The sequence below is a fragment of the Perna viridis genome, chromosome 9, assembly GCF_037379345.1.
Source record: "Perna viridis isolate PV_CMFRI_1.1 ecotype Kerala chromosome 9, ASM3737934v1, whole genome shotgun sequence".
Taxonomy (NCBI): domain Eukaryota; kingdom Metazoa; phylum Mollusca; class Bivalvia; order Mytilida; family Mytilidae; genus Perna; species Perna viridis.
The window spans coordinates 14,322,859-14,336,307 of NC_142453.1; the positions used below are offsets into that span (position 1 = coordinate 14,322,859).

Here is a 13,449-nt window from a genome sequence, read left to right on the forward strand (position 1 = left end):
ATGAGAGGAAATGATGTATATAAATTTTCGAGTCTATGCCAGTATTTTAACATTGAATCAATATGTCAGAGTGCAAAGGAAATCGTCCTGAGAGTGTAGCAATACTTGTTGCTCTTTTACTAACCCGAAGAAATGTTTTACAAAATTTAACATGCAGCTTCTCAGCAGATAATGTAGGAAAGGGTTCGATAGTTGTGTTGTCCTGTATCAAATGTTCTCGAATGGATTAAAATATCCTGTTACTTCAGAGCCATTTAGCAAGATTGGTTTGACAGTATGATCAAATACATGCATACAAATTTAATACTGGGATAAAGAGAAATAAAATCTTTGCGAAGTTTATAATATGCTCATTGAGCACATGAAAATGACCCAGACGCACCGAATGTGATACCTAGATATTTACATTGCTAGACACACTCAATAATAGACTAATTAATCCTAAATTCATTTTTAATTTGTCTGCCTGCTTTGTTGAATATCAAAACCTTGGTCTTTGTAATGTTGATTTTAAGGCACCATTCATTATAATTTACTAAGTTAATAATTAATAAGTTTTTTTAGTCCAATTGCAGATGTTGAAAGAAGAGCAATGTCATCTGCATAAAGTAAGCAATGAAGAGGACGTGCATCAATGTGAACAGGATCTGGAGTATTGTTAATTGAATTTGGGAGATAATTTATAAATATTTTGAACAAACTATGTATTAAGTAGTCTCCTTGCTTAACTCAAATATTGTTTGGTAAAAATCAGTTACTAGTATCCTATTCTTGGTTTAACCAAATTCTGACACAGGTAAAAGTGTTAAGTATGATGAGAGCTATCTGTGATGTAATTTTGGTGAAAATCTGTTGACCCATGTTGGAGTTATTGCACTATTTGTGCGGTTTTTTTTTTTGTTTTTTTTTTTTGTTTTTTTTTTTGTTTTTTTGCTGTTTTTGATGTTATTACTTTCAAACAAATCTTCTCAGAATCTACTGAACAGAATGTAATGAAAGTTGGTATTACTGTTTTTTTTTAAGATGTCCTGCACAAAATGGCCGTTTGTATTTTTGATTGGTGAAAAAATATGGCCGCAGTTACTAAAAATTTAACTTAGGTGTCGAAATACAGTTTTTTTTAAACCGTTTAATTGATGGCGAAAGATCGTTCTGGGTGTCCATTTCCCGCATATTTGAAACTTGCTTTGTTTTCAATGATAATTGGTTTATATTGTAAACATGTTCTCCTGATATGAATGGTGATGATGAAAATGTTGGATAGCCATGGTTTAACTTCATTTTGTGTTCTTTTCAGCAAATGTATACTGGGATAATGCCCCCTCAGACGGGGGACCCCTGCCAAAATTCTTTCTAGAGGTTCTAAAAACACACTGAAGGCATTTCCAACATTTTACAGTGCCTTAGATGCTCTTTTGAACTTGCAGCATTCATCAATATATGCTCTTTTCGGCAGTTTTTTTGTCCAACATTGTACCAAACAGTCATTAAAGGGGCATGGTTTGTAAGATGAGCGATTCAGGCTCTACGAGAGTCAGCTGTTTTAAATAGATCTCCAGTAAACCACTTCTTGTTTTGTTTTCTAGGATTTTGAAGTTTGCGTCTTTTTAACGACTTATAAGCGGTAGTAATTAATATATTCATTAAAGCCAACAATGCCTCATTAATTACATTTTTTGAGTCATATTTATGGTTATCAATGTTGATATTTGTAAATGTGTCAATTTGACTGTGTATTTCTTTGAACGTAGGAGCCTCTTGAAATAATACCAGAGATTCATCAGACCATATGTACCCAGTATATACGCTGCGTGTATCAGAATCAACGGTGATAGATTCATCACAATATTTAGCGGACATTGACCATTCTAACATACAATAGTAATCTGGTAATAATGGATTGAAACTATGGACTTTCATATATAAAACTTGGTTAAGAATACTCTCTGATAGCAGGACATAATCTACTGTTCTTGTTCCACTGGGGATGTAGCAAGTTAGATTTAGGAAGGTATCACCAAGAACTCGGTCATTTAGTATTCTTATCTGATTACAAATGTGTATATACAAAAGTTCCTTTCCTTTTGGGTCAATTTTGGTATCTTTATTTCTGCACTTCAGGACTTGCTTGTCCTCTGCGGAATTTTTTAAATGGTGGAGTGAATTTATCACTATAGAGGATTATAAAATCAGACTGTATTCCTACCCTTGCATTGAAATCGCCACAGAGTAAAATTTTACAGAATCATATCCTTTTCTAATTGTGAGAGAATATCATGGTCAAGTCCCTTTGAATATTATGAACCTTCAGGTGGATTGTAGACTACACATACGTAAACGTCATCTTCAGAGCCAAAAAAAAAGTCCTCTAGTTTTACCCATTGTAGGTCTGGTATACATGATTTTAAGATTTTTACACGGGACGTTACGCACGCTATTGCGGCACATTCGGTAACATCATAATTCGACGTTTGTTGACACTTTTCGTTTCTTGCTTGTTTGCTTATTGAAACACGGGTACAGTAAAGCAAAATCTACAATCATTTTTGATTGGTAGCAATCGAAACATCTTGAATATTTCTTAAAATATCGAAAAGATTAATTAATTTGATTATCAGTATTACCGGTAAATTAAATTTACACATGCATGTGCACCGAAGCGTGGAATTCAACCGCCACATATATACACACTCCGTCTCGAGAGGGAACATAGCTACTTTCTCCTGCGATAAGTTAAAATGTGCATTTTGACATACAGAATTTGGACCTTTCACAACTTAGTATTTCGATTGAAAGAGCTTTCTATCCACCAGAAAATCGGGCTTTCATCAGCACCCATTAGATAGCCGCTCATTGATTTTCTTTTCATTTGCTCATTTGCGTTTTCCAAAATAAAAAATGTTTATGACTCCCTTTTCTGCATTCATTTTATCTATTAGCATTCTGCTTTTCTATACATTTTTAAAGTTCTGTCATCCCTATTTTGCGTTTCAGTCATTCTACTCCGATCGAATTCTTAACTATTAAAAATTATTCTATTTTTTTTTTTTTTTTATTCTTTCGTTTGTTAATAACACAAAATACAGATACTCTTAGTCTTTTTATATCCCTTTGATTTCGATTTTTTTTTGTCTCTTTCAGTTGCATGTTCTTTACTTGTAATTGCAGAGACGAGTATAAGTGTCTAGTTCTTCTTATCTTAAGCGGAAATTATTTCCGTTTTATTTCCCCATTTCCCGATCGACGGAAAACGTTCAAAACGTTCAAAAAGTGAAAGTTCGACAAATCGCTAGCCATCTGTTTTGTTAGACTTTTATCCGTTTTAAACAGTTTAAACCATAAAAAATGAAATATGTGTATTCCTAAGTGTATGTACAATTACAAAGTATCATTATTTCATAGAAGAAATTGCCAATTGATTGTAGAATTGCTTTGGAGCATGACATTTTCTCAACGAACCCGGAAAATATTGACATCTGACATTACGCTAGACATTTTCAAAAAGACGTAACTTTTTTGTTTGTTCTGAAAATTTTATCAAATGCCGACGTAGAATTGTTGAAAGTATGTACATTTTAGGAACCATTAATCGGAAAAGAATATTGTAAATAAGTTCTTACATTAATAACAGAATTTGATAACTGACCATTTACCAACACTTTCATTTTCTGCATTGAATATTTTTTTTGCCAAAAATTAACACAATTTCGATAATTATCTCAAAAAAGAACGTACGAAATTATTCTTTCACGCAAAATTTGGCGAATTTCGTTCCCTCTGCGATAGCGTAATTCACTATTATAGCTTTTTTGAACCTACACTGTGTTACACCTGACATACGGAATTTTGACGTTTTTTACGGGTTTTTGGAAAGTTTGATTGATAATAAAGAACTAGAAGTACCATTTGTGACAAATGTTCAGAACTTATTATTTGCCCTGATTCCAACAGTATACAGCTTTCACATAATCACAGTTTTGATTGTTAACAATAGTCATTTATAGTTTAGATAGGTGTGTGTTTTTTTTTTCAACACAGCCGTAATAGCGTGCGCAACGTCATGGACCTTCCTTCAAAATGTCCTTTAGTAATTGGCCTACATGTCAAATGACGATTGAATGGTCCTATATTTGAAATGTTGGAATCATACCCTAAATGCGTTTCGACAAGGAAGACTAAATCAAAATTTTCTATTTTCTTTAAAAAAAAAAAAAAAAAAGGATCATGGATTTTGTTGTGATGCCTTTTAAATACGCCCCCTAGATTCCAGTAGCCAATTCTGATGGACAATACATTTTTAATGTTTCTTTTAATCATATTTTAAGAAATAATTTCTAAATTATAAAATCCTATGGAAAGAGAATGGGTTTGATTTTATGATAATTTTAAAAATCACGAAGAAAAGCGTGAAAATCTCCATTATTTTACCTGTACATGTACATGTATGGATATCCAAATAGATACAAATGGATTTATTATGTTCCTTAGGTCAACTTTGTGTATTTTATATCATTTCATACTCTCTGTAAAAATGACCTTCACATACATGTGCAGTGAAAACATTTCGATACAGCATATAAACAAGGTGAATAATATCAAAACATAATACATTTATATGTGTACGGTATACAATATCTTTCATATAAACATACACTTCTTGAGACGTTCACGTTTCCCATTTTAGCGTTCGTGCATCGTTTATCGTGCGTTTACACATCGTTTTGCGTTCGCTTAAACGCACGATTTAGGGAAAACGGTAGTTTTTATTTTCCCATAGTCGACAACACTAACCTTTCCAAAATTTTCAGTAACTTCTAGTTAAAACAAGGACTCAGAAACAATTTTTGTTACATAGTACTTTCATTCAGAGATCGAAAAATCACCATGGGAATAGAGGTTGGCCGTCTTTTTTTAACCACCATCAAAAGTTTGAAGGTACCGGAAGTTTTGCATTTTTTTTAGGGGGGGGTGTTCTGCACTCATTTGTAGTCTTTTTTTTAAATTCCATAAATTATGCATTTTGAAGGATAAGAAAATTAACTTACTTTTTTTAAACTTTAATCCTTTAAGAATCTGATAGAGAAAAACCATCATTACAAACTTTGTCAGTACACCAATCTGTCCTCCTAAAGTTCTACTTCCTTTCATCTGAATACGGTACACGATTGGTCGACCTAATGCAGGGAAATAAATACTATTATTTTCCCTATAAACGCACGATAGAAGAGTTCGTTTAAACGCACGCTGGGTGCTTACGTTTAAACGCACGATAGGAGCCCTTGTTTAAACTTCCTCAAGTACTGAGATATCTGTAGATTCAGCAACCGAGATTTGTTCCGCCATCTGTTTTCGGCACTGTTTGTGAATCCGAGATTTGTTCCGCCATCTGTTTTCGGCACTGTTTGTGAATCCGTTATGTTAATTTTGTCCTTTTCATTATTAGATTTTGAAGTCTCCTCGGTACTACATGTAATATATGGTACTACATGTAATATATCTTGTGTCTTCGCTGCTTTGCCATGCATCTACTTGCTTTGGGTACGATATCTTTTTTAGTATTGAAAAATGATTCTTAGCAAAGATCATGCAATGGTTTCATTGAACCCGTATCGTACCGGTTGTGATGAAAAGGTTAACATTGAAGCACAGCTTGTTGTTATTGTCGGCCTTGTCAAGTAATTCTATTACTACATTCTTGTTGTTCATTTCAGTCTATTGCCTTAGAACATCATTACGGGGAGGAGTATGGGGTCACTATAGACCCCCAGTAGGTCCCGGAGGCGGACCCCCCCCCCCGATGGAGAATGATTTGATTTTCAGCCTTTTAAACCTGAAATATCTACTCTTAATCATCACTGATTTAACAATCGGATCTTCATGTCTAGCATGCATATAAATTGTAAAAAAGATGCTATGCAATGAAGGAAAAAGTAAAATGAAATCATGACGTCCGTTTTTTTTTTTCGCAAACTTGTTGATGGACATACCACCGTGATTAACAGCTGCCACGGTATTGCTCATGTTCTGGTCAGTGGCGGATCAAGGTTGATAATTCCTGGGTTTTGTTCAGGAAAAGAGTGAGCAAATATTAGTTTAAGACTTGAACCATCTTTTTTCTGGTACTGATCTGAAAAGCCCCTCTGGATCCGCCATTCTTGATATGGTTCAAATTTAAATGTCATGACGACAATACATGTAATCTATATGCTGGGAACTTGAATAGATGACTATTGTACACCGTAACGCCCACAAACCTTCTTTTTGCTACGTCATCAATGTCCGACAACATAGGGAGGTTCACGATTGATAATTTGCGGTAAAACTGACAATTCAGAGACAGTTTCTGATGGATTTTCTGTACTTTCAGGGGCGGCTCCAGGTGAGGGCGTAATGGGCGTACGCCCCCTTTTTTAAGGATTAAACCCCCCCCAAAACACTTGAAATCTCCTAAAAAAATCAAACATGCAGCCCCACAAATAGGGGCTGCATATTTGATAGTGGGAACAAGCGCCTGTGTTCAGACTGAAAAGCTGCACTCCCAGTTATGTTGTCAGTTTGGAAAGTCTCCTTCATCGTTTGAACATCTTTCCCGGTGTCCTCACCTCACTTTGTGAATCACTTTCCGCCTCCGTCTGGTCGAAATGACAGCGGTAAACCCTAATTAACATTTAATATCATGTGATGACATACCGGCAAGTGGAGTCAAAGGAGCCAAGATTCGAGCAAAACTCGAAAGAACTAAATAAATTTCAAGGATAAACACTAAAAAGGAAAAACAAACAAAACAAACAACATGAAATAACCAAAATAACACGTACAAGGAAACAGAATTAAATGAGCAACCCGGACGCCACTTAAAACCGTAGGAGAATGGACCAGGTGTACCGGTGGGGTAAGCGTCCTCTGCTTTTCAAGAAACACCCGCCGCCGAGTTGTTCGTAAAAATGTCACGTCGGGGACAGACGAAAGAGATAAAAATAAACTATGACACGGCGAACAAATCAGTTCTGTAAGTGCAGATGGGTAAATCATAACAATCCACAAGCTTATGATGATGGCCATAAAATTTATATAGTAATGACTTTAATCTTGTAGCAACATAACCCTGTTCCATGTTAAAAGTATAGCACGATACAAAAAGTCTCGACAAGCTTTTGTATAACCTATGCTTTGAATGTAGATCCTGAATGAATGTTGCCACAGATGAAAGTTAACAATACGGATTTTTGTTGTTGTGTAGTTCGGTCATAAGTGTTCGTTTTCTATCAATCAAGATATGAGACTGACTTAGTGTCTGAAGTGTCCTTTATTTAGTTCTTAAGAGTACATGACATGTATGTAATTTCTGAAACTACATGTAGGATTGTTCAAAGACAATACGTCATCTATATAGCGAAAACTTGGACCAAAGGATCTGGATCAACAATGTTCCTTCTTATGAATCACCAGAAGATGGTAAAATTTACATTGAATATTTCTGATAACTTGTATCCTTCTTCAGCATAAAGTTCAAATTCAAAACAGACTCAGAAGCTGAATCACGTACGCTGTGGGTGATTGTACCTTTATCAAAGGCACACATAAGCAAATGATAAGGACACAAACGCCTCCGAATGTGACGACTTTTCGCTACACTTCTCCATCGGATCAAATTGATACATGGAAGATAACGTAAAGATAGCAAGATAGCAGGATCTGAAAAATTCCCAACGATGTTTAAAATGTCTAATTTGCAAAGCAAGTTGTTTCCCTACCGTGGGACTGGAACTCGTACCGCTTTGACATCTATGGCATCACCGCCTGCACTAAGTTCAGCGCCCTAGATCATTCGGCCAGCTAGGCTATATAAAATATAGGTTTCGCTGGCCGGGTCATTCCTCCTCGTAGGATTAATCTAAGGCTGTAGCTTAGTACACGATGTATGGTAGTACGGGACAGCTCATCTAGGAGTTATTATGTATGATAGAGGGTCTAACGAACGACACAAGCAGGCGCATAGCTACGTTTACGTCAAAACGCCCGGGCGTACACATCAACAACAACAAAAATCATTAGGGTTGTTGCACATTCTCCGGGAAGTTCCTATAAATGTAGAAAAAGTAATTGACAGTTTTGAATCACACAAAAACAAGATGGCCCTCATTTATTAGACTGACTAGAAGAACTGTAAAGTCTTCTGAAACCAGTAAAGAGGTTGATTGGTATTTGCATGATGTGTTTTTTTTTCAGTTGCATGTTTTGATACCAATAGTTGATACTTGTAGTTAATCTATATAATACACAAATTTAAACATTTCGTTATTTAATGAATTTCAACTGTCTTGCTAACATAAGCAAATCACTGATATTGAACAATCGGAAATGACACAATACAACATAGAAACAATAAGACAATAATCCCTCTGGCAAACATACAAGAATCATCAAAATTGTAAAATTTCAACTTCCTATGATTATTTTTAAAGATCTTAAACTGCGATGAGTCCTTGCTTTTTGGGGTATTTTTTTCAATTACAAACATCGTCTACGTTTCCTTAATCCCAGCAGCTTCAGGGACAGGGGGTGTCTTGCCCCCTTCCTGGACTCACTAGAGGCCTTAAACGGACCCAGACCCCTCGCCGTAAAATAGGTGTACACATTAATTAAATTTAGCCACGCCAATGACAAGTCACAACAAATTAATCAACTACAAACGTCTCAGAATGCGAAGACTTTATAGCTACACTGCTCCATCGGATATATATTTATTTTTTAACTCTAAATTCTTCACCACAGGAATTGGCGCAATTGTTCTTATTTTTATCTTTGCATCACATTTCGTAGTGAATGTGCACGATAAACGGCCGTAGTTTTATTGCATTGGCCAGTAAATAGTATTAATGCGATTAAAATATGCAAGGAACTAATTACCTCCCTTGAATTTTCACCTGAGTCCAGGTGTATCGTTTTTGTATATACAGTAGTCAGTTTCACTTCACACCTTGTCGTGTTATCAGGGCACATGTATAACAATACTCTCGTAGTGTGATTTTGTTAAAGGAATATACACTTTCAATTTCTGTATACGGATATGCAAAAAAATCTGAATAGTGTATTTCAGTTATTGGAATCTTTAACGAATTACATGTGATAAATTGATTTTAGAGAATTATTATCAACAAACATGGCGGATATATAAGAAGTGTTTTAAAAACGTTATTCACTTAAAACCATTTAATAAAGTGGAATTATTTTTTGATCAAATGAAGTGTGAAAAATGGGATGGGATCGTCTACCTGAAATAAAATGGAAAGAACAGAAATCAAAAATTCAAGAAGGTGTGGTGCAAGCACCAATAAGGTACATGTATGTCTTAAAAACAACCACAGTAGTGACATGTGTAATTAAGTCATTATTTCTCAATTTGAAGTCTTAGCTGTTATATATCTTAAAAGATCTTATTGCTTTTTGTCAACATTCAATTAGCATTACTTAATACCACCTAGATAATTGTATTTCCTTGGCCCTCAGGTATCTGTTTTATGACAGTGAAGATATATTTACTAAGTACAGACAATAAAACAATACATCAGAATATATTTTACACCTTAGTTGAGTACATCAACAATTTTGTCATTTTAAACAGTACATTTCCTAATGTTTTGAAGTGTTGTTAAGTACCATAAAAGCAAAATATGAATTATGATTAATATATGCTCTGTAAACAAAACAACAAGCTGACATTTTATGTCCAGATCTCTATACATTGTCAATTTATTGCTTCATTTGACCATACAGGTGTTCATGGGTTCTTTTGATGTGTTATGAACAAAAAAAAATGATTATGTAATTTGTCTTCTTTTGTCTGTGTTTTATTTTTAATTCCTACTCAAAATTTTCATTAAGACTGCTGGTTAAGACTTAAAAAAAAAAATTAAAAGATCAATATTTTGGGGTCGTACATGTATATTTCAGTGATTTTCTTGGGACCATGGCCCATGTAATAGCATTGGAAAAAGAGCATGGAAATTACAACTTAGTGAAATAATCAATGTACACGAGAGCAAAATTATTTATTATCTTAATCCTTGATGAGGACCACTCCATTTGATACAGTTGCCCACTGACTGTATTGAAGTCCATGAGGCAACCTCTGAATAACAAATTGTATACAGTAGTAAAGTAGAATTGAGATAGATTTTGTTCTACTCATTACAAATCTCAATAATCATGTACAAATTTTGAGACAAAATTTTAAGTCACAATTGGGAATTTCACTGCTAAAATTAGGGAAGGTTGGAGCATACATATATCTCTCTTTGGGAATGGGCCTCAAAGGTGTTGTGGCATTAAGCTATGAATATTGTCAAAAATATCAACTTTGTTGTAAATACATGAAAGTTGTTAATATTAACATAGTAAAATATGTATATACATGTATAAGGTAAAATGATATTGTGTGGCATTAGTTCATAGGAATGATATTGTAATGTTGCCACAATTTTACATCATTTAACACAAAATACTGAGAATTGTTGATTTGGTTTTTTTACATAATTACATCCAGAAAACTGTGTCCCCACCCAAGAAACAACTTTATATTTCACATACATGTATGATAAACTATTTAATAATTAATGTATTCAACAAATATGAGTGTGTTTCTTGGATGTAGACACCATTTCCCCCCTAAAATATGACAAGAAAGTGACCAAAAAGTGCAAAATTTGGCAGAATATTTGAATATTGGTAACCTTCAAACAATTTTTCTGTCCTTTCAATGCAAGAATTATCAGAAGTCTTTATATTTTCAAACTTGTGATTGATTCATTTCTCCAAATTCACAATTAAATCAGCCAACACTTTATTAATAATTTTCAGGTGTATTTATTGGCTAATGAGACCCTTTATCACCCCTTTTGAACCCAAAATAATTGGGGGTTTAAAAGTCACTAGTAAAATAATTGTTTGCTTGAATCGAAGATATCTGACAGAACAGTGCATATAAATGTAAGTTGCAACAAAACACAAGTACTCGTAATTGTGTTATCTTACAGCAATACACTTATAATACATGTACATGAACATGTATACTATGTACACTGTACATGTTGTTTTAAATCTGTTTGAAAGTACATTTTTCTACATGTACATGTTAATTATTAAATCTTATAATCTTATTTACACATCTTGCATGTTCTGCATTGCATGTGCTTTGTGTGAAGTTTCATCTTAGATCATGAAAAAGCATAAATTCAACTGGTTTCCAGTACTCAAAGCTTCTTTCATAATACATTTATTGTTTGTACATGTAGAGAGACATTACATGTACATGTATGTTACATTGAAATACCTTTTAGTGATGGAAAAGAAGTTTTAAAATCCAGTTATACAATAGTATTGAAGTCTGCAAGAAATCAATGTACATGTACATCTTCTTGTTATTATTACATGTAAGTTATACATTGGACAAGATTAAGTTGGTCTTTACATAAACATGTTGTCTTTAATTGATATACATGTACATTGTATCTTAATCTTCTGAATTTGGTCAAAATGTCAGTTTTGAAATCAATTTGACCATTTTTAATGAACTCAGATATTGTATTGTTCAATTATCTGAGGGACTTTGATAAACTTTTTTGTTAAACAATTTTCTACCCTCTTGGGAGGCTAATTTTGTTTAAGATTTCTCTGTACAGTCTATTATACAATGTACCCGCTTTGGAGACTAATTTTGTTTAAGGTTTCTATATACGGTGTATTATGCGCTCTTGAGAGGCTAATTTTGTTTAAGGTTTCTCTGTACAATCTACAGTGTATTATGCCCTCTGGGATTTCAATTTTGTGAAAGGTTTCTCTGTACAGTCTATTATGCCCTCTTGGAAGGTTAATTTTGTTTAAGGTTTCTCTATACGGTGTAGTACATGTACAAAATGTGTCCTCTTGGGAAGCTAATTTTGTTTAGATTTCCTGATACGGTCTATTATGCCCTATGGGAGGTCAATTTTGTGAAAGGTTTCTATGTACAGTCTATTATGCCCTCTTGGGAAGCTAATTTTGTTTAAGGTTTCTCTGTACAGTCAATTTTGCCCTCTTGGGAGGTTAATTTTGTTAAAGGTTTCTCTATACAATCTATTATGCCCTCTTGGGAGACTAATTTTATTTAAATTTTCTCCGTATTACATGTATGCCCCCCTTGGGAGGTTAATTTTGTTTAAGGGTTCTTAGTACAGTCTATTATGCCCTCTTGGAAGGTTAATTTTGTTAAAGGTTTCACAATACAATCTATTATGCCCTCTTGGGATGCTAATTTTGTTAAAGGTTTCTCAATACAGTCTATTATGCCCTCTTGGGAGGCTAATTTTGTTTTTAGGTTTCTCTGCACAGTCTATTATACCCTCTTGGGAGTTTAATTTTGTTAAAGGTTTCTCAATACAGTCTATTTTGCCCTCTTGGGAGGCTAATTTTGTTTAAGGTTTCTCTATACAGTCTATTATGCCCTCTTGGAAGGCTAATATTGTTAAAGTTTCCCTATGTAATGTATTATGGGAGGGTTATTTTGTTTAAAGTTTCTCTATTTAATGTGTTATGTCCTCTTGAACAATGTACAGTGTACATACATGTACATTTACATTTTAGGAAAATAAGGATTAAAAAATAAATTGTGAAAAAGAGCTCTCAAAACCAAATTATTGGAATAAATTATTTTATGGCTCCTAACAAAGTTAGCATTAGAGATTTTTAAAAAATGCCTCAGCAGATGTATCATGATTATTAGGCCTGGGTTTCATAAAAACATCTCCAATTAAGATTTTTTCAAACCTCAAGTTTTTCTAAAATCTTTAATAATCTCAAATGATATGATTGGTCTAATTTTGAAAAAGAACACAATATATGTGGTTTTCTGGACCCAGGACTATTTTCTACCTACATGTACTGTAGCTGACATTACTAAATGGAATAACTGGAAGTTTGGAAAAAATGATTAACATTATGCTGCATTAACTCAAGGTGTAATTTTAGAGCTTGTTTGGTAATAGCCTTGCTCTGAAAATGAAGTCTCATTCTGTTTTACAAGAGGCAATTGCAATAATTCATTGGGTAAACATTTTCTTGACTTTTAAATGGAATCTACCCCCTCATGGGAACCTTTAAAAAGATAATACATATGTTTCTATATTTGTTTGTTCTAAAGATTATTTATTTGTGAACTTAAAACCTTTAACTATTGTGTTGTATCCTACAAAACAAAGAAAAAATAAGACCTTTATTGTAAACTGAAGAACCAACATTCTTTAAATTTTACAGAAAAGAATGACACTTTGAGACCACAGGCTGGTGTGTGTACATGTACACATGTATTTTAAACTTTGAAATTCATAATGGAGGCATTATAAAGAATTAGTCTTTGTTGCAGAAGTGAGTTAAATACTGAAGTGACTCCACATAGCAGAATGAAAACTATAC

At 33.8% G+C, this 13,449-nt stretch overlaps 1 protein-coding gene across 1 annotated transcript in view; it reads left to right on the plus strand.

Annotated features, from left to right (window-relative positions):
• Positions 1–8,925: 8,925 nt before the first annotated feature.
• LOC148606887 (uncharacterized) overlaps positions 8,926–13,449 on the plus strand; it is a 94,955-nt gene continuing 90,431 nt past the window's right edge. Inside the window, exon 1 of the mRNA XM_088547083.1 lies at positions 8,926–9,339. Coding sequence (XP_088403209.1) covers positions 9,286–9,339 — 54 coding nt within the window. The 5' untranslated portion in view covers positions 8,926–9,285. The remainder of the gene's footprint in view (positions 9,340–13,449) is intronic.